Source organism: Phallusia mammillata, chromosome 6 (genome assembly GCF_965637545.1).
Source record: "Phallusia mammillata chromosome 6, kaPhaMamm4.hap1.1, whole genome shotgun sequence".
Lineage (NCBI taxonomy): Eukaryota > Metazoa > Chordata > Ascidiacea > Phlebobranchia > Ascidiidae > Phallusia > Phallusia mammillata.
The window spans coordinates 14,899,564-14,920,347 of NC_137257.1; the positions used below are offsets into that span (position 1 = coordinate 14,899,564).

The 20,784-nt window shown below is 35.2% G+C and overlaps 1 protein-coding gene across 1 annotated transcript; it reads right to left on the reverse strand.

Moving 5' to 3' along the window:
• Positions 1-1,310: 1,310 nt before the first annotated feature.
• On the reverse strand, positions 1,311-20,345 carry LOC145232670 (armadillo repeat-containing protein 2-like). The gene is made up of 18 exons (XM_080097334.1): positions 20,174-20,345; positions 19,593-19,778; positions 18,949-19,129; positions 18,409-18,515; positions 17,861-18,005; positions 13,732-13,830; positions 13,089-13,261; positions 12,644-12,746; positions 12,128-12,237; positions 11,240-11,383; positions 9,855-9,994; positions 9,262-9,464; positions 8,499-8,714; positions 6,635-6,781; positions 5,255-5,368; positions 3,790-3,922; positions 3,287-3,441; positions 1,311-2,049 (listed from the first exon to the last, which is right to left on the reverse strand). Exons 1-18 carry the CDS (start codon positions 20,285-20,287, stop codon positions 1,871-1,873), a joined length of 2,649 nt encoding a protein of 882 aa, XP_079953460.1. The 5' UTR covers positions 20,288-20,345; the 3' UTR covers positions 1,311-1,870.
• Positions 20,346-20,784: the final 439 nt, after the last annotated feature.

Here is a 20,784-nt window from a genome sequence, read left to right on the forward strand (position 1 = left end):
CTGCCAAGAATGTCAATCATTATGAAGCATATTGCTGGCGAAGATGTTTTTTCGCACCAAAGTCGCGAATGCGCCTTTTGCAACTGTATTTTATAACATCAAACAGGTAATATATATTGTAATGATTTTTTTCAGACCATGGGTCCCAAAACTATATGTTAAGTCACAACGCTTGCTTAATTTGGGAGACATAATTTGTTCGTGGTTCGTGACATCTCTCTCGTGTTTGTTTGTTTGCCTAAGCCAGAACTGGGCGGTTTCAGAGAGAATTTGAGGTTGTTTTGTGCGGATGTGTGCGAACTTTACTGTGTGCAACGTGTTTTGATACTAGCTTGGCGGGATGTTGTGGTTGACGGGCAATTGAATATTTTATGTCAGGTCCAAATACCGAACAGCCAAAAAAACATCCGAAGTGACTGAAAAAGGCAACAGCATTCAGTGATAACCTAAACTTGAAAATTGTTTGACCATGAACTGTTAGAATTCAGAAGCCTTAATTATGCCCAATATGCCAATTCTGAAATGCAAAAAAACGACATTAAAGTTTTGTCATGTAAAATTACATTCGTTTTGCTGATTGCTTGAAGATTTTATCCGCCTGATGGTTGGCTTGTTCGTAAAACCCCTACTTAAACAAGCACAAAAGGGAAGTTTTTGAAATTGTAGTCACCGAATAAATTGGGCTGGGTAGGACGCAGTTTGATGTTGTGGACATTCTTTAATGTTCGTTTGCTTGCTTTTATCGTTAGCAAACAAAGCATTAAACTTTTATGCCATTTATTATGTGCCAAACAGTGTAAATCTTATTACTTGCACACACAAAAAATAATTCAGCAGACAGTGCTGCACCAAGTAGCATATGTCAGTCGGGCTGTTTTCAATTAGGCTATTAGTTGGTTCTTGGCTTTCACGCTGTACGAATTTAGTGAGCGATTAAACCAGTGGTTCTCAAACTGTGTGCAGTGAGAGATTTCCAAGTGTGCCGCGAAATGTTTCAAACATTTATTGGTGTTTTAGGACTTCATGACGAAATACTGGTGTGTATGACAAACGTTTCAAAGTTCATATTTTAGTTATTGTTTATGAAGAGTATCCTTACCCACCACAACAAAGTCGAAAATTAACATTCTTTGAACAACTTTTGTTGTGTTTACCTGCGAACAGAAGGATATTTTAGTTCTTTAACGCGCCGCATGCTTAAAAAGTTTGAGAACCACTGGTTTAAACACTTGAAGAAATTAATGTGGATTTTGGTACAATACAGGCCTTGCTAAACATATCTTAATTCTGCAAAGACACTAACAGCCCTCTCCAAAATAGATCTACATTTTCTTTTGTATCAAGAGTTGGAAAATCACGTTTTTAAAAAAATAGAGCGTCAATAAAAATTTCCAACGTAACAAATATAAATTATGGAATAAAAAAATTACTAAACGAATATCACAGTATCGCAAACCGCGTTACAAAAGTATGGAAGAATGCAAAAAATGAGTTTGCTGAAGCTCTGACGTCACGATAAAAGCAGTGTATGTTGTCTGTGTTTTACGAAGCAATACTTGGAAATCACTTTTTAACGACGTAATGGAACTTTTTGTAACACAAACAGGTCTAGTAAAATTAAGCACCTAAGAAAATTGTCACAGATGATATTTTGCTTTTTGTTAAAAAAATTTTGACAATAAATTTGAAACTGGTCAATATAGGAAGGCAGGATGTAAAATGGATAAAAGTGACGTTTGCCTTACAAGTGCAATAGTGCAAATATGTAAAACAAGTTTTGATAAAAAGTATTAAAATGCCAGAACAACATCTTTACTTGAACTATGAGAAATAACCAAATACTAAGCGTAAAAAATGTACAATTCCACAGTCAGGCAGCAGAATTTTCAGCTTGATTCAAAGGTTCTAAAAGCGTCGTTTTTGACAAGAGGTTATCCAACAGCGGCTTTCCATATTTGTAGAAGTCTTCTTTCCACGTGCTCAGCAAAAATTCCAACGATCTGTCATCTTTAGCATTTATTTGACTTAACTCAACAACCGATTCATATTCTGAAATCGAAAGAAATGCTAACTTTTTTTTAAAATGTATTTTTTTATACTAAGTCAAACCACCAAAACGATGGTTCGAAACAAAAATAAGGAAACAAATTAAACTGTAAGATTTGAAGCTAGGTGCCAAATTTTGAACAAAACGTACATAATTTCGATTTTGGGGCTTTAAGCAGAAATGTAATTGTTTGGATTGGTGTTAAAGATGTGAGTGCTTAGTGGCGCAATCGGACTACCGATAAACTACCATTTCTTACAACTTGGTTCTGGAAAAAACTAAATGTCCGGCATGATGTCCAACAGAGACGAAAGTATGTAAAAACGTAATTACAGTGTACATAGTGTTCGCAAGTTTCAACCAGCCTAGATGTCCATTGTCTTTTTATTGTCGGTTTACAAAAGGCTTGCACTGACATGAAAGACAAAGGAGTAACGGCCCGGCTTACAAGGCGCGAACTTCCTAACGCATTGTAAACAAGTATTCTTGATCTATTGTTTGTCTCCGTTTGACAGTGTGCCCGAAGTAACCGTGGCAGTAACAAAGGTCAAACAATATTCTTGTACCACGAACAGAACATACATAGATCAGCATTTTATAGTCCAGTTGTTTGTAATAAATTTGGTACTAGGGTGCCAAAAAATCACATAAAAACTGTCCCTTAATAACAAAAACCTAATTTACGAAATGATATGCATAGATTAGCATTTTGTCCAGTTGTTTGTTATATCTCCTCCGTATAATAAATTTGGTAGTAACGTACCAATTAGTTATGAAGTGCCGACTATAACCTATTTCCTAAAACAAAAACCTTTTTTTACAAAACAGGTCCCATTAGAACACTATACACGGATCTGTTTATAAGTTTAAAGAGAAAAAAGCGGCTTAAATAGACTTAAAAAGCGACATGCTTTGTTAATCAAACGTTTTCGCAAATTCTAATGCCGTTTTTACGCGAGGCTTGTTTCGCACCTTTTTATCAATCTTTAATGTGACTCAAGTGGTTATGAACGGGTACAACTGATGTAGGCCCTCATGTCACTGATGATAACATTAGCATTAGCATACATATAAAATAAAAAATCCAAAATTCCAACGTTGAAAAAAAACGGTTGGCCTTTATACAGTCACCTTTTAAACAAAGAATGCTTTACCAATTCATATCATAACAAACTTATCACATCACATTTTTTGCGTTAAAAAGGTCAGACATGACGGTTTTTAATATCATATGGTTACCTGTAAAGTGCTGTAAAGTTTTAATGAGCGGGATCAACTCAGTCTCGACGTTTTTATCCAGATCATTTGTTGAACATAAATTCCACAGTAGCTGACATGCTACACCTCCTATTCTCCATTGCAGAGGTGCGAAGTCACGAAGAACATCGGTCAGTCTGTAAGCAAAGCGTCACACTTTATGTGGCAATGCTAAAAGTTGTCTTGAAAACAGTTTGGACATTGTCCGTTTAACGTAAGGCAAGACTTCTTCATCTAAATGAGCCTGTATAGGATAACCATTGAAATGGGCCTTTTGACAAGTTCTAAGGCCATTTTAGTGCCAAAAGTAACATTTGCACGGCACGTGAAAATTAGTTACATATTTTAAAGGTCGTTACATGCAAAAAGGTAATAGTTTGTTTTTAAGTTTGAGTATTGCAACCCTCGCACCAAACAATACATCTTCATGCCATTTTTTCCAAACCCCTGTAACGTGTTTAATTTAAGTTGACCATGAAACTTACTTGGACACAGCATTTTCGTTGAGCAGGTCAACACGCTTATGAGGGTCGGCACTAATATTAATCAGAACACCACAAGCGTTGTAGACAACCTGACGATCACCAGAGTCCAGAAGTGCTGCCATCATAAGGTCAACTGCAGACAAAGTTAAAATCGTTATAATCAATAATTTCATTTTGCGTTGTAAACCATAGTCTCCCCAACTCGTAATTGTAATATACGCGGTTTCAAAAACGTCTGTTTTGTCGTGTTTTTAACACTACTAGTTGAGCACGCGAATGGCATATCTACCATCTGTGAAAGTTTCGTCCAAATCCATTAAACATTTTAAGACAAAAGAGGGTGGACAAACTGCAGGGAAGACAAAAAAAGATAAAAAACAAGCAAATCGAGTAACATGTAAAAAACCATTGTAAAGCCCGTTTCGTTTAAACTTTAGCCCAAGGATGATTTCTTCACAACGGAAAACGTATATTACTCATATGTTTGTTGTCACATAGTCTACGTTAGACAGTGTATATTCAAGTCAATGCTGCCTCAATGGTCCCAGTATTGCCAGATCCTTAAAAAAGCGGAACTCTGTTGTAAAAACTAGCCCCAAAACGCAACTGCAAAGTAAATCAAAAACCAGCCCAATTTTACAGTGTATTTATGTCAGAAAGCATGTAAAATACAAAATAAATGGTCCTCTAAAACCCAAACAGCGCAATTCTTAACTTAATGTCAAAAAGGACTGCTGACAAAACGCCACCCAATTGGGCGACAAAAGCGCACCCTGGCAAGGCTACAGGTCCCGTCTATTCCACTGTATCCGATGTACATGTACGGTTTCGTCTAGTAAGTTCTCACTTGTTTATCTGTCCGACGATGAATATTGCATTGCGTTTATATGACACTGCAGCGGGTGTTTTATGTCAAGCTTGCAAGCAAATTGAACGAAGGTGTTTTGTATTGTACATAATGAATAAAGAAAAAAACGTTTATATACATAAAAAAATATGTCTTTTTGGCTTCCAATATGCTTTATTTGTCAAAAAATATGCCAAATTAATTGTCAGATTTACACATTTGATTACGTGCCTGCGAAAAAATTACTTTATGTGGTTATTGAAAGTAAAAATAAACATATTTATCTTTTTGTTGTGGAAATATGTGCATTGTTAAGCTGGGTTTTAAGTTTCTCCAAACGTCCTGTATTTTTCAAATATTGTTACCCGAAAAACAACTGTTTAAATATCTAATATTTATTTGTGCAGATAATTTTTTCGCATATTTTGTGCACATAAATTTACCTACTTATTTAAAATTTTTGAAAGTGCTTCACAATTAGAGTGGAACAATAAGTGTGTGCAAGGTGAAATATTTGCACTAAGTTTTAACAATTTAGAACATAACTTGCAAAGTCTTTAGCTTATCAGCACATACGGAAATTCAACACAAGAAAGACAGGTCTTTAAAATGACGTACCTTTGTGCTGGTGAACCAGATCTCTGACGTCATCATGACGCGTCAAGTTCCCGAAGACTCTTGCCACTTCAGCCACAATCGTCATGTTATCACTCATCATGAAGTGGCTTAGCACTGAAAATAGCACGAATTCAATGCAGACCGGTTTGTTATGAAATTGGCCTCTTCCCATGCATGCGTGTAAGTTTATAATCTAGTTAACAATCTACAACATTGGTTTTGAAACGTTTTCATTTTTTGTCATAGCGGTCCCTTCGTAGTTTTTTCTAACACGCGGTTCAAGCTGAATAAATTTATATGAGTGAAAGTACCTTGTGAAGTTACCAACTAAAAGTTCATGCTTGCTGAATGCTTTTAGTTTCGTTTCGTAAGATTGACACACAGGAATGTTTTAATGGCATGCAGTTCATCACATTACAAATAAGACTAAAACAATAATGAAAGTACGCGCGAACAATTGTCTCATTTGTTATTTAAAAATAAAGTTAAGGATCACTTTCTGTCACAGGAGACTCATATAGGTTTTTTGCACATACGATCGCAAGATCTGATATTACATAAAATTGTAATTAGAAGTTTCTTAAGCTCTTTGCGGTCCCTTTGAAATCGCTTGGAGGACCCCTAAGGCCTAAGGGACCCAGTTTGAGAACCGCTGATCTACAACCAAGTAGTAATGCAAACTGTGTAGCCTATATATACTTAATCTGATAACTGCACGAAGCGTGTATTACAGCTAAGGAATAGGCTTAAAAAACGTTTGTGTTCAGTAAGGTGTAGACTGGAATAACTTGCTGTAGCTGCAATAGAAGTCCACCTATTCCTGACCAACTGACTTACAAAAGCTCTTTGGCACTTCCAGCGGGCCCTTGTGAATTGCACACAACCCAAATGACAACGACTTACCTTAAACTCAGTTTAAACAGCATAAATAGGAGGGGGTAATTTGTTAAATTTCGTCAACGTATTAATTATCCTAAAATGCTTAACCTAAAGCAGCGGTTACCAACCGGGGAGGAATTTACTTTAGTTTTTACATGTGGTTTGTAAATGGACATTTAAGTTCTGGGAATACAACCTGTGAAGTTGATAAAGACACGACTTGTTTGGTTTAGCATCTACTATGTAGTATTCTAGGGCAGAATGAAAATGTTTTCAAATGTTAAGTGAGGAATTCGTAAAAAAAAGGTTGTGAACCGATGACCTGAAATTATATGCAGTCCAGTGGACTACCAGACAGACTGACTAAACGCTTAATCCGTTGTCCGTCAGACAGCTACAAATTTGCCAAGATGGGATTAGTTAATCCTGATTCAATCACTGCTTATAAAGTTAGACTTTTTATGTTGCGTTAAGGAAGCATGTTAATTACTGGTTACTTACACGAAGTTAGGCGAAGTCGTTGGGCAGTTACAGCACTCATGGCGTTCGAATGATCGCTATCAATGACTCCGTCATAGTATGAAAGGTTGTTGAGTGTTGTAAGTAGATTCACGATCAATTCCTCGCCTTCTTCAACGCTGCGAGTTTCTGAAATCGACACAACGCAAGATTCAGGCCGGAAGTCCTTCAAGTTTTTAAAAAAAAAGTTTTCTGCTTTGTTCCTGTTCCTAGCGTGCCTGCGTGTTGCTGTGAAGGCAAGATAAACCAAATTATGACCAAATCAGGTTTTAAGAAATGTTATACTATACCAATTTTACCCATCACTTGGAAGTAAATTTACCCCCTCTGTTTCAGGATGAAGTTTTATATTTTTTTTTGGAAAATGAGTTAATGACTAATTACCAAGTGCTAGTTTTTTTCAAGCATTATTTCGGCGTGGAAACACCAAATTTTCCATTTAAACTAAAAAAACAGTTCATTTTAGATGCCTAATCCAAATTCAAGTGAAGCGTCTACTGTTGTGGTAAAGAATAAAGTATTATAGTCAAGTGTAAGGCTTAAATTATGTACTGTACAATCAAAACCTGAAACAGTCTACGATGTAAAAAGTTCCCGAGTCCAAGCGTCCATCACGCATTTATCACTTACTCTCCTTCACTTAGAATAGAAGAGGACACTTTTTCATTCATAATATTTTTATACTCAGCTGAAAATATTTTAAATTTAAACAACAATGAAATTCCAAATTGGGCCAAGTGTCCCTGCCAGGGTTTTAATGCACTAACATGGCATTCTATCCTTTGTTTCAAAAGTCACATATTTATTCAGTTTTACAACACTATACACAGATCTGCTGATAAGTTTAATTAGGAAAACGCCGGCCCAATTAGACGTAAAAAGCAATATGCTTTATTATTCAATTCCATCATCGGTGATATGAAGGGCCACATCAGTTACACCCGTTTACAACCACCTGAGTCACCATAAAAGATTGATAAAAAGTTACTGTTTGAAGTCCAGAAAAGTCTTCAAAAACAGCGACTCACACAGCTGGAAACGACTGATTCGTTAGAAAAACAAGTTGTCACAAAGGTTAATCTATCAAGTGTGAACCACTTGGCACATCGTCAACAGACAGTGTAACCTTGAGCGCGCTGTTTAGATAAACAACCGGACTCCGCATCGTAATTTGTTTTTCTTGAGTTTGTAACCTTGATGTGTAAAAACGGGCGGCTTTGGAAGCTTGTGCGGGCGAATATTATTCCCCAAACATTTTTGAGAGTCACAGGAAGGTTTAAGTATTTTTTTGGCCAACCAACAAAGTATGATACACTCACGTTTTTGGGGTATGTTAATCACCTGCTGGTTCAACCTGGGTTAAATCTATTTATAATTTATAGGGCCACTTTTGGATAGCTATCTATAACGTGTAAAAAAATGAAAGGACAGAAGGACAGATGCAACGAATCGGCCTAATTTTTACGACGGTTAAGATGAAAATATAAGTTTTTCTACCAAGCGAACAGTGGTAATTTTAGTTATGGCGCATTTTAAAAGACTGTGTGGTACCCTACTAAGCAGAAAACGCACGTTTTTCGCTATAAATTGGCGTTCATAAAAGATTCGGTTTCGACCGAATCGCAACAAATTATTCAGCTGAACTTGAATCTTTGTAAAAATGACCGATTCAACAGAATAAATTCGGCAAACCGTATATTCGGTGCATTACCAGTTCAAACCATTTTGTCTTGACCAAAAGGAGGTTGAAAACTGGCTTAATGGCACGCGTTGCGAACATACCACCATGTACGTTTAGCGCATTCCATAAGATAACACGATAAAGACTCATGTAAGCTACACCCACCTAACATGTCCAACAGCCTCTCTACCACTTGTACATTGCAGGCGATATATGGTCCAATGTCCTCCCCAATCGACATGTTAGCAATCACTCGAACAATTTTCACTAAAACGTCGTTCGCCTTTTCCGCCTTTGACGAAGCTTTGTCATCTAGGGACTCGATTTGTTGATTGTAAATGTCAATTAGCTCCACCAAAGCCGACATGCATTGTGAACTGCCTGTAAGATTGTAAAGGTATTAAAATTAAATGTACTTTGGTATTACAGATGAATCATTAATGAACAACACAATAGTCTATTGATTTTTAAAGTTAAATCGTTAGCGCAGTGGTTCCCAACCGAAAAGTTTTAAAACTTGAGGTCAGGAATCGACCTTAATTTTCGCATGTGGTTTGTAAATAGACACTTAATCTTAGGAAATATAACCTGTAAAGTTGATAAAAGATTCAATTTTAAATGATCTTAGTATGGTTTAGCATAGGGTTACCTTATCTGAGTAGACTGAATTCCCAATAATTTTAATAAATACTTTTCTCAGAAACTAAACTGGCGTCATATTCATAGCACCGTGTATCAAAAAGCACACAGACGTCTTAAATAGGGAAGGAAAGAATTCGTTAAAAAAGGTTATGGACCACTGCATAGTGCTTTAGTTTGAACATTGTGTGTAGAAATTTGTAATAGGTTTTTGAGTTTACTTTAAAATCATTCATTCTTACACTTCCCTTCAGAAAGGGGACCTATGATAAAAACAAACAATTCATACCCTGTTCAACATCTGGACTACTTTGATGAAAAAACAAGGTCCTTCGTAAATGGTCAGAACGGGCAACAAGGTTTCCCAAAGCGAAGCAGAGGCGCACTATGACGTCAGAGTTTTGTCTGTGCACCCCCAAGTGGTAAAGAAAAATGTTGGGCCACTCAGTTGAATCCAGATAAGTAATACAGCTGCTGTACATGGTCAGTTTGCTGTTGAAAAAAAGCAGATGATAATTTTTTTATGTCATATTTATTAGTTTGTTATCCACATGTCCACAAACTTTGTGTCCTGAAAAAGCCATTTCTTTGTGCTAAAACTTGTTTTGGGCAAGTTTTATGTATGTTTATATCACACAACATAGTTCAAATGCTTTTACACAGCTGTTGCAATAAGCAAAGGATAAACAAAACATTGCAAATTCTTTTTGCGATTTATAAAACAGTGTAGCTGCAGTGCAGTCAGTCATGATCCATGAATTGTGTGATATACTACTTTTTTATTGTTTTTGTATTTGTTTTGTACATTAAAACACTTGAAAATAGATAAAAAGAGATTTTGCTGTGTTGTTTATTGACAATTCAAAATTATTTTTTGCAAACCTTAAAATCCTGGAAAGAATCCATGCAACTTTTTCATCTGATCCAAAGTGTAGAAAAGCATCAAGCAAGGTCGGGAAACCTTGAACTGTTTGTTGCACTTTTTTATCCACATCCAACATATTCCGTAATGCTGTAGTGACCTGGATGATAAATTGTATTTTAGATAAGTCCAAAGTTGACAACTCAAGGGCTTTGGATTTGTTAAAAAAACACAACTAGGAGTGAAGAGTTAGAATGTGACAATTTAGATTATGTAAAGCAGGGGTGGGCAACCTTTGTTACTGTAGGGCCAATTACAAACGTCAAAATTGGATCGAGGGCCGCACATGTGCATCACACAAAGTGATTTTGCTTTGTTTCTTACCGAATATGCTTAATTACAAGTATAATTCGTATTTGATTCTAGCCACATTTTGCCAGATCGCAGAAAACTAGCATCAGGCGCATTAATCAGCTCAAAAATATGTAATAATTGGACTCGTTTGCCAACTACTTTTAAAATCCAAGTGTCTCTGCGGGCCGCAGGTTGCCCGCCCCTGATGTAAAGAATATCATTCCACTTCAACACATTTGCTTTAGCTAACACAACATTTAATGCTTTTACATTGATACTGTGACACTGGGCCGACTTCACTTTGGTTCCCAAGCAGTTGCTTGGCCATTGTGAGCCAGTTTCCTCTGTGCTGTATGCCTAGTTGTGGAATCGCACAGACTAGGTGAGGGATGGGTATTTTACCCTGTTACTCCCTGCAAACTGGAGTGCCGTTGAATGGCTACACTAGCCAATGCAGCCGATCTCTCGTAACCAGCTGCACTGATGAGACCTTATAGGTCGAAACAGTGTGCACTGTCTGCAGCTTGTTTTAGCTAAGTTTCACTATTGTGGCTAAAAGTGAGAGTTGCACCAAAACTATGGAACTGTACACAAAGTTTAAATCAAACGCAAGTTTTTTTGTTTGAAAGGGGCTGGAACATAAAAAAATGAAGTAAACTGATGTTAAGCCAAGCACACTTTAAACTACACAAAAATTGGTTGCTATAGGTTTGTGGAAAAAATGTTTATCACTGTAAGCAGTATTATTTGGGTTCTATGTTCTACATATTCTTAACAGTTAAAAAATTTGCATTTTTTGAAATTTTTCTTCAACCAAACCAATATTTATTTGTTTAGTTATTACAAAATGTTATTCAGACTAAACACAGAACTTTTCCTATTGTTTGAATAAAACAAGGTATTAACCGGGGGTAAATTTGGCACACCTGTAAAAGTAAGCATAATAGACAAAAGTTTTATCAATTGTTTAGACAAGATTTCAGTAAATTGGGCAATTGTTTATTGAAGACAAAAGTTAAATACGGACCAAATTTGCTCTAAATACAGTTACCTGCACTAACAAATCTGTTGCATATTTGGTGAGCTTTTTTATTTCGTCGAATTTTCGAAGTTGCTTATTAACCTCCAGAGTAGCAGTGGTAAAATGAAGTAAGGCGGGCACACAGTCGTTCATGTACATGGTGTTGGCAATATTCTGCAGACAAAGGCAAACCCATTAACCACAAAAACACTTAACGAAGGTGTTTACTTATCAACAGACCAAACCTTCTGTAGGTTTGCTTACTTTAAAGATATTGACCCTACAAACAGTTGACAAAAAAGTTAATCATTTTGTAACTATGTGCCATGCAAACTTTCTACAAAAGGTTAAAACATGTTTACACAAACTAGCTTTTTAGTAAAACCACACAAAGGCTTTGAAATATAAATTTTATGTCATTTGCACACTTGTACAAAACCACTATTGAAAGACTCTGAGCATTATATATATTGACATAAGTTTCTTTGATCAAAAGTAAGTAAAAGAAGGGTTTAGGCTCTGCAAAAATCATTGCATCAGAGGTACAATTACATTTTTTAAACTTCCAATGGGTTATCTTGTCAAATTTTTAACATTTAATAGTTTGTATGTGTTCAGGCTTGTTTACTGACATTTAATACCACTTGAAGATTTGAAGAGGCTTATGTATGCCAAGCCAACACAACAATATAATACATCAGTACTTGTACTTGATTATATTGAATAACAGTTTTGCCAAGATCACTAAACTTCAGTACTTTGTGAATACAGCCTGTTTGGCTTGATAGAGCACTTAACAATCAAATAATATCAAAACCTGCATAACCTGGATTTATTTACATGTTTTAATACTGCCACATGATTAAGCAATATATGTTTTTACAAAACAAATTTCAAATGTAATTTTACATTGCTAACCTTGTTGTCAGACAGAAATTTCAGGGATCCACACAGATAAAGGTAAGCTTCGTAGTTTTCGTATTTTGTAACAGGATCTTGAACATCTTTTATCACAGTGATCATGGGAGCTGAATTAAATAGATTGTTTAAAAAAAATTAAATGCCATGTTGTTTACCAGGTTCAAAGTCGGGTTTCGAGCCGGGTCCCGGTTCTTAATTCAGTTAAAGCTCACTCCATCTTGACACAGTAATACTATTCACATTTTTTAACTCAAGTGGAAAAATCCAAAGAAACTTAATTCAAACAATGTACCATTTTGCAATATTCGTGTGGTAAATAAGTTTTGGAGTAATTCTTTAGCGTTGAAACTTACATTGATTAAGAACCTATCAAATAGGATATTTAAACCATGGCAAACAAACAAATAGGAAACTGGCTATCTGCACAACTATGCTACACATGCTGCGGTATTATAGAAACTGCAACAATCACAACATTTTTGCAGAGAGTTAAAACAATAGATTGTAACTTACTGATTACACCATATTTTTCAAATAATTCATCATGTTGTTTCTCCCTACAGATGCGGAAAATAAGCTTGCAAATGGTGCTGAAGTTTTTGTTGTGGACACGAACCTGAGAAAGCAGGAATGTAGAATTTATTTATATTTGCTTATGCTTAAAATATAGTTATTAAGTTCAAGATAAAATTGTAGCAGCATATTTGTGGCCTATGGTAAAAGCAGAAATTTATGTTAAACAGTTCAAAAATTTACACCCTACACCCTTACACCCTATTTGGTTACATGAACAAGCAACCTAAATTTAAAGAGTGTTACTCAAGCAACAGCATGTCCTTCGCTAGTAATAAAAATTTATTAAAACACATTAATAAGCAGCTTAAAATAAACCTTGTCATCAGTTACGATGGCTTGTCCCAATTAATTACAAATTTATTACTTCCAAACATAATATTACCTGAAGAATTATGCTGGCACACGATAATATCACATCAGGACATTCAGTTTTAAGAAGCTTAAACAAGACGGTAAGGAGTGACATTCTTCTTCTAGCTGACATGTGGTTAAAACATGACCCTCTTTTAAGACCTTCGGACAAGTTGGCACAAACAGTACAAAGACTTTGAACATCTAGAAAACAAGAAAATATTTGTTAAGTAAGAAATAAATATAGCATAAACATTTCAAGCCAAATTCATTTTGTATTGTATTAATTTTGTAACTGGACGTTAAAATGGTACAGAACAGTACAGCAACACTACACTAGTGCCACAGAAATTCCGTGAGATGAATCAATTAAAACCTACACAGCAAAAACAGTTCTTAAAAACTATGAAAAAAAACAGAAAATTTGGTTCTGGTAAAAAAGATTCTGTTCATCAAAAACTGACTTATATGTCCAAGCAAATTAAACTTTATGTTTAAAAGTTAATAAAGTTTATCTTGTAATGGCGGTTTTTGAACTTTAATTTGTCCAAAAATAAGTGTTTTAATTTTTTCCGGAAAACACAACAGGCTGAACCAAAGCTACAACTTAAGATTATTTGACATCAGTGACACTTAAGCAATAAGAGTTTTTCAACTGATATTTTGTTACTAACCTGTGTGCATGACTTCCTGGAGTTGTTCAATGCATGGAAGAATGTTTTGGTTCCAGTAAAAAGCTTCTTCAGCCGACTCCTCTGTTTTCCCACTGTTACCTGAAAAATTTAATAACATATGTTTTCAAAAATGTTGCACTTTTGCAAAAAAATGTTAATTAAAATAGCTTCTCAAACTCTCCAGGCTATAATCAAGACTTTAAGTAGCCTTTTTTAAGTTCTCCACAGTCAGGTGACTGTCAAGAGACCAACATTTTTCCTTTGTTGTGTCACCATGCAAATCATTATGGGTCCCCTTCCCTGAAGGGGACACATATTGTTTTTGTCCGTATTTTTTTTCTTTTTTCTGTCTAACGCTGGCTTGTGAGACGTGTTTGGTCAAGAAAGAGTGCTCCAAATTTATTCAAATTTACAGAGATGTTAGTTAATAATCCAAATTTGATCCTCCTGAAGTTTGACCCCGATTGACCCAGCGGTTCACCCACAGGCCCCCAAAACGTAAAATTTTTGAAACGGCTGTACTGACTAAAGTACAGCATCTTAGAGTTTCATGCTTTGTTGTTTGGTGCAATGTAAAGTTTTTTAAAGAATTTTGTATCTTTTTTTCGGATTCACCCATTTTTTACCCTTTAAACCTCGTAATAATCGGTTTTAGTTTTAAGGCAGAAATACATGCCTTATGGTGCAGAAATATTTGAAAAAGTTAACAATTGTTTAAGCAGGGTATTCGTTTAGTATTTAAAATTTTGCCAGTTACCTTTACAACCCATAATATGTGTACGCTATCAGTCAGATATAAGTCCCAAGGGAGGAATTCACTGGTTTACGATTAAGGCGGCAGAGCGGGAGTGCTCAGCTTGACGTCTGGACAGAGGTTTTACAAGACAGTCGTTTGGGTGATTAGAAATCAGCTGTTTTTTTGTGCAGCAATGCTGTGTCGTTTTATTGAGTTATCACGCGCATTTTCAGTATTGGCGCAGGTTTTACACCTAAGACGTAATTCGAACTCGATAAACGTACTTCGGTTTCGTTTATGTCAGGCAAAACATCGTTGATCAACATAAATATGAAATTTAACTAGAAGAGTGGCTTTCTGATATACTTCCATTTTATATATTCTATACGATATTTACCAATTAACTATACACATCATTTGATCTACACATACGATTGTTTTTGTAAACAAAAACTGATGGGTCCCCACACGCGCGTTTGTGCGGATTTACAGTAAACAAATGTTGCGGTGATTTTTACATTCTTAAGGACAAATTTTTAGAAAGCATTAACCCAACAATAAAAAAAAATTGTTCGTATTCTTTTTGCATTATTATTGTCATGTAATTACAAAATTAAAAAAACGTAACAAAGACTTAAATCTAATCTCTTGCTTTGACCCTGATATAGTCCTCCAAGGTCGGGTTTTGAACACAATTTTTTTAGAAAGCTGTAACAGTTGTGTTACAGACACTGTAAATTAAAAAGCAATTTGCTACAAGTGTATACATAACAAATTGTTTTTCATTTAACTTTGTTTCGCAAAACGAGTACCATTGACCAGTAGTAACCTCTCAGGGTGCACACGCCAAACGACTGTTTGACCTTTTGACACCGTTTTCAATAGCACACCGTCATTCGTGTTCAACAATACTGTTAAGCCTAATTTATACATGCCTTGAGTATTGACTCCTTAACTGATTGTCAAAAAAAACGCTACGTTATGAAGAAAGTTCTGAGCTGTGTTTGTAATACCGACTAGTTGACCTTAAGTAACCCATGATCATGCGGCAGCCAACCTGACAACGAGCATTTTAAAAAACATTTATTTGGCAAAACTCAAGTTAATTTTTTCATCTTAACTTTTATTAACAAAGTTTTTCTTGACATATACAAAACCGAAGCACGGTTATTAGGTTTAAATCACGTCATAGGTGTAAAACTTTCGCCAAAACTGAAAATGTGAGTGACCACTTAATAAAACGACATAGCATTGCTGTGCAAAACAGCTGATTTCTAATCACTGAAACGACAAGTCGTAAAACGTCTGTCCGACGTCAAGCTGAGCCCTCCCGCTATCGTAAACCAGTGAGTTACTCTCTTGGTACTTCTGCCTACAGTGTCTTTCTTGACCAAACGGGCGTTAGACACATTTATGTTTCGGGGGCCTATGGGTGAACCTCTGGGTCATACGGGGTCAAAATTCACATGGACCATCTTCAGACCAATATCTGCAATGTGTGTAAATTTGAAAAAGTTTGAACCATTCTTTCTAGACCAAAACGTGGGAACAATAGCCGCGCTAAAAATTTCACGTTTTGGGGGGCTGTGGGTGAACCGGGGGATCAAACAGGGTCAAAATTTACATGGACCATCTTTAGACCAATATCTTTATTGTGTGTAAATTTGAAAAAGTTTGAACCATTCTTTCTTGACCAAAACGTGGGAACAAATCTGCGTTAGAAAGAAAAAAAGAAAAAAGAAAAAAAGAAAAAAGAAAAAAGAAAAAAGAAAAAAAGAAAAAAAAAATATAGACAAAAACAATATGTGTCCCCTTCAGGGAAGGGGACCCATAATAAACTTAACTTTTTCGAACGCCGCGATAAATGGTCTTTAAGATCTCGGTGTCAGCTTCGCCGTCTAATAACCACGGGTCACTAAAGGTCAACTTGTAGGCATTACAACACCGTTACGAATTTTTCGTCATAACGTATCTTCTTTATTTTTGACAAATCAATTCAAGAATCAGTACTTAAGTCATGTATAAATTAGTCTAAACGGTATTGTTGAACACAAACGACTGCATGCTATTAAAAACAGTGTCAAAAGGTCATTAAACGGTCGTTTTTGCGAAACAAAGTTAAGTGAAAAACAAGTTGTTATGTATACCTTTGTAGCAAACGACTTTTTTTACATAGTGTCTAATACAACAGTTAAGGCTTTCTAGGAAAATTTGTGTTTAAAAACTGAACTTGAACCACAATATCAAGGTCAAAGCAAGAGATTAAATTGAATGTATTTTCCCCGTTCTTTTTTCACCGATTTTTTTGTAATTATATGACAATAATGATGCTAAAAGAATCAGGAAAAGAACTTTTAAAGTTAAGTTTATGCTTTGTGAAAAATTTGTCCTTCAGAATATAAAAATAACCGCCACATAGGTTTACCGTAAATCCGCATAAACACGCGTGTGGGGACCCATTCGTTTTTGCTTGCAAAAACAATCATGTATGTAGATAAAATTGTGTATAGTGTAGTAAATTGGTAAATATCGTATAGAATATATAAAATGGAAGTATATCAGAAAGCCACTTTTCTAGTTTTTTTAAAGTAATGTACTTTCAAAAAGTACATCTAACTGTTCAAACAATATGAAGTGCACAAAAGCATGTGGCCATTACAACAAAAACTAGAAAGGTAGCTTTGTAATATATATACTTCCATAATATATATTTTATATCCTATTTACCAATTTACTATACACATAATTTGATCTACACATATGATTGTTTTTGGAAGCAAACAAATGGGTCCCCATGTGCGTGTTTGTGCAGAAGTCCGTACTTTTTTTATTTCGGCCATTGCATATAAACTACTCAAGCAAACTTGTGTAGAAAATGTATAAATGGGCAACACCGTATCACATTGTAAGTTATAAACGACAAATGGGTGAACTTCATCAGAAAATTAAAAAGTTCTAAAATTCTTTAGAATAACTTACATTGCACTAACCAACACAGCATGAAACTCCTAGATTATGTACTTTACTCAGTAAAGCCAATTTAACAGTTTACGCTTTGTGGGGCTGTGAGTGAACCGCTGGGTCATTTGGGGTCAAACTTCAGGAGAATTTTGTTGTTTGGGGCGTTGTTACATAAACATGCAGATGAAAATTGGTCCCCTGAAATTGACATTGCTCGGAATACATACAGGAACAAGAAAACAGGCAGTAAAGTTTGATGATACAGGGTTGCTAATGAAGCAAGTCAGGGACATGACAGGTTAAACAGTTGTGTGCGAAAATTAAAAAACTACCAAGCTCATACTTTACTATCTGCCTAAATGGGACACCCCCCAAAAAGCTTGAAAACCATCGATCTATACAATACATTTTACAATTTGCCTAAAAATGTACCTGATCCAGGTGATAGTTTTCTTGCAACTGGGTCACTCGGCATTCCAAATGATCCAGCAGAGGAAGAAGATGAAGCACTATCACCTCCAGACATCACTTGAAATGATTTATCATCTTCACTTGTCGGTATAACAACAACATTTGCCTGAAAACATGACTAAATGTTGACTTCCATATTACACAGGTTTTTCATATTATTATTCATATTTAAAGAATGAGTATTTTAAATTATATTTAATTAAAAAAATTGTTTTTTGGGGGACTATCGTCTTTTAGATTTACCGTGCATCCTCAGTTGTATAATCTCAACAAAAAACAAAGTCACCCGATAACTCATGAATGTGCCATTTTTGCCTTGTTTAGTTTGTCCATTAGAAAAAAATTGTACACATAAGCAAATGTTACTGACACTGACAACATTCAAAGTCAATCATTCATTTTTATTCTTAACTAATATTTTTGACATAGTTGATATGTAAACACTTGAAACCAAACGAAGAAACTTTTTTAACATAACATAGCATACAAACTCAATTTTTAATACAAACCTTGTTAGAATGAAGCTTGCTGTTTGTTGGTCGCACAGGTGGTGGAGTTGGATGATAACAAGCTACATTTGAAGTTCCTTCGTGTTTCGCAGACAAAGAACTGATTCCTACAATGTTAAAAAATGTCACAATTTTAGTACAAGAATGATATTTATAGCTTTGCATCTCTGTTTCTAATTCTGTCCATCATTTACTCAATAAATTTGATGTGATATGTTTTACTGGTCACCTTGCTCTTATCTTTTTGTAAATGCATACAATTCCAGTTCTTTGCAAATAAATAAATAAATATTCTTTCATTATTCAGGAAAATATTGCCATCAATTGTAATAGCATATAAAAGTAGGTCGAAATGGACATCTGTATTTATTACATGCAACCATAACTTTGGGGGCTTGCGGTCAAACAAGTTTGATGTCACATCTACAAACTATATATATATCTACCACCTGTGAAAAATTGTGGCCTGTATTGCCAAACTAGTAAAGGAGCAATTTTTTACAAGAACAATTTAAATACACAACAACACTTTGGACCCACCAGGATGTACTGCTTTCACTGGAGACCGATTGTTTTTCTTGGGAGGTCTTCGAATGCTGAATTCACTTGAGTCATGACCTAGGTTGCCCCTTGGTTTATCAGCTTGTGGTGCAATTAACACTGCAGTATTGGGTTGTTTTGTTGGCCCAGCAAATATTTCAGAAGCAGGAACTGATGATCTCTGTAACAACAAATGATCAAGTTAAAATGATAAATTGTATGTTTGCGTGTGTTTTGTTTTAAAATTCATCTCTGGCATTTGGTTTCAACTGTTAAGCACCATGCAGTCAAGTTTATTTCATATAATGGGAAAACAAAGGTTATTTCTTATTTGTGAATAAAAGATAGTGTGGCATCTATTTAAAGTATCATACAGTTCTCAACTAGTGGCTAATAATACTTTTTGGGTTGTGCACTATATTATGTGATTAACTGGATTTTAAAGAAATTAAGCAAAAATGTAAAAACAAATTGTGTTAAATTTTTTTGAGATCTAAATGTGAGCTACCAATTATTTGATTTTGAGACTGGTTTGATGGCCTGAAATGAGTTGGGAACCACCAGTTGCAAAATATGACTGATGGCCACAGTTTTTTTCTCTTGCAGCTGCAATATAAAACTGAGCTCTACAATGCTAATCTTACCGGAGTATAACTTAATGGTGGCAATTTTGCACCAGATGATGGTCTTGATGATGGATCACTCGGATCAAGCTGATGGGCATCAACTTTTACTGCTGATGGAGGTCTTGAGCCAAATTTATGTCGATCTGCCCCAAATAATGACCTGCTGTGGTCCTTAGGTGTTGAAGGTCTTCTTGTTTCAATTAACTGAAAAAAAGCAGTTTGTTAATTAGCAAGAAAATAGAATCCAATATCTGAGTGTAAAACATTAAAAAGTTTTGAAATTTTTTATTGTCATCATAAGGTAAAAATGAAAGTCATAGAAGGGATGCAACTTGGTGCCACACAACAGAAAAAAAGTTTTGGCACTGTTATAACAATATAAATCAAGTATGTACTTCAGGCTTTTTGTAAAAAATTACAAACATAAGTAGATGTGCAGCTTTTACCTGATCAAGGTTTTAAACCCGAAACAGCGAAAACAGACTTATTTATAAAGTTTTGCATCAAAAATTCAATTTTACAAATATTCAGATTGCTTCAAAAGTTGGAAACCTGTAGTCTACAGCAAGAGAGCAAGTAAATACTTGTAACAAACTTACAGATAATCTGCACCACTCCTTGGCATCTTTAATAATTTGGGAGCTCAATGGTTTATCATCAGCTTTGATTGGATTATACTGTTTCTTGGTGTGTCTTTTTTCAGGTCGCTCCATACCCAAATCACGAGTTGAGTTTTAGTTATCAAAATTTAAACAACCTTAACTTTAAATTAAATCTGAGGAAATATTTAAAACGGTCTAAAGTTTAACTACAATAGAAAAAACTACAAAATGTCTTTAAGATATCGGCAGCAAATAACAACTCTTTTTTTTTACTACAATTATATTAAGGTAAAAAAAGTCTGTTAGGTTGGGCCACTCTAAAATACGCAATCTACGCAAGCTATACGCAATCTACTAACAAAAACTAACTAAGATGTTGACGGTTAGTGCTATTAGGGTCAGGGTGACGGTTTGTGATACAATTAACTTTATAATTTAATTTCAGATGCCTTTCAGGTCTAATTTTCTCTACAAGTGTTCACATGCGGTACCATACAGTGTTTAGTACCACTCTCAACACATATGAGAATATTAAGCCCAAACTGGACATCTAAAACTAAATTATAGTGTTAATTTTATTATAAACCCTCACCCAGACCCTAAAAGCC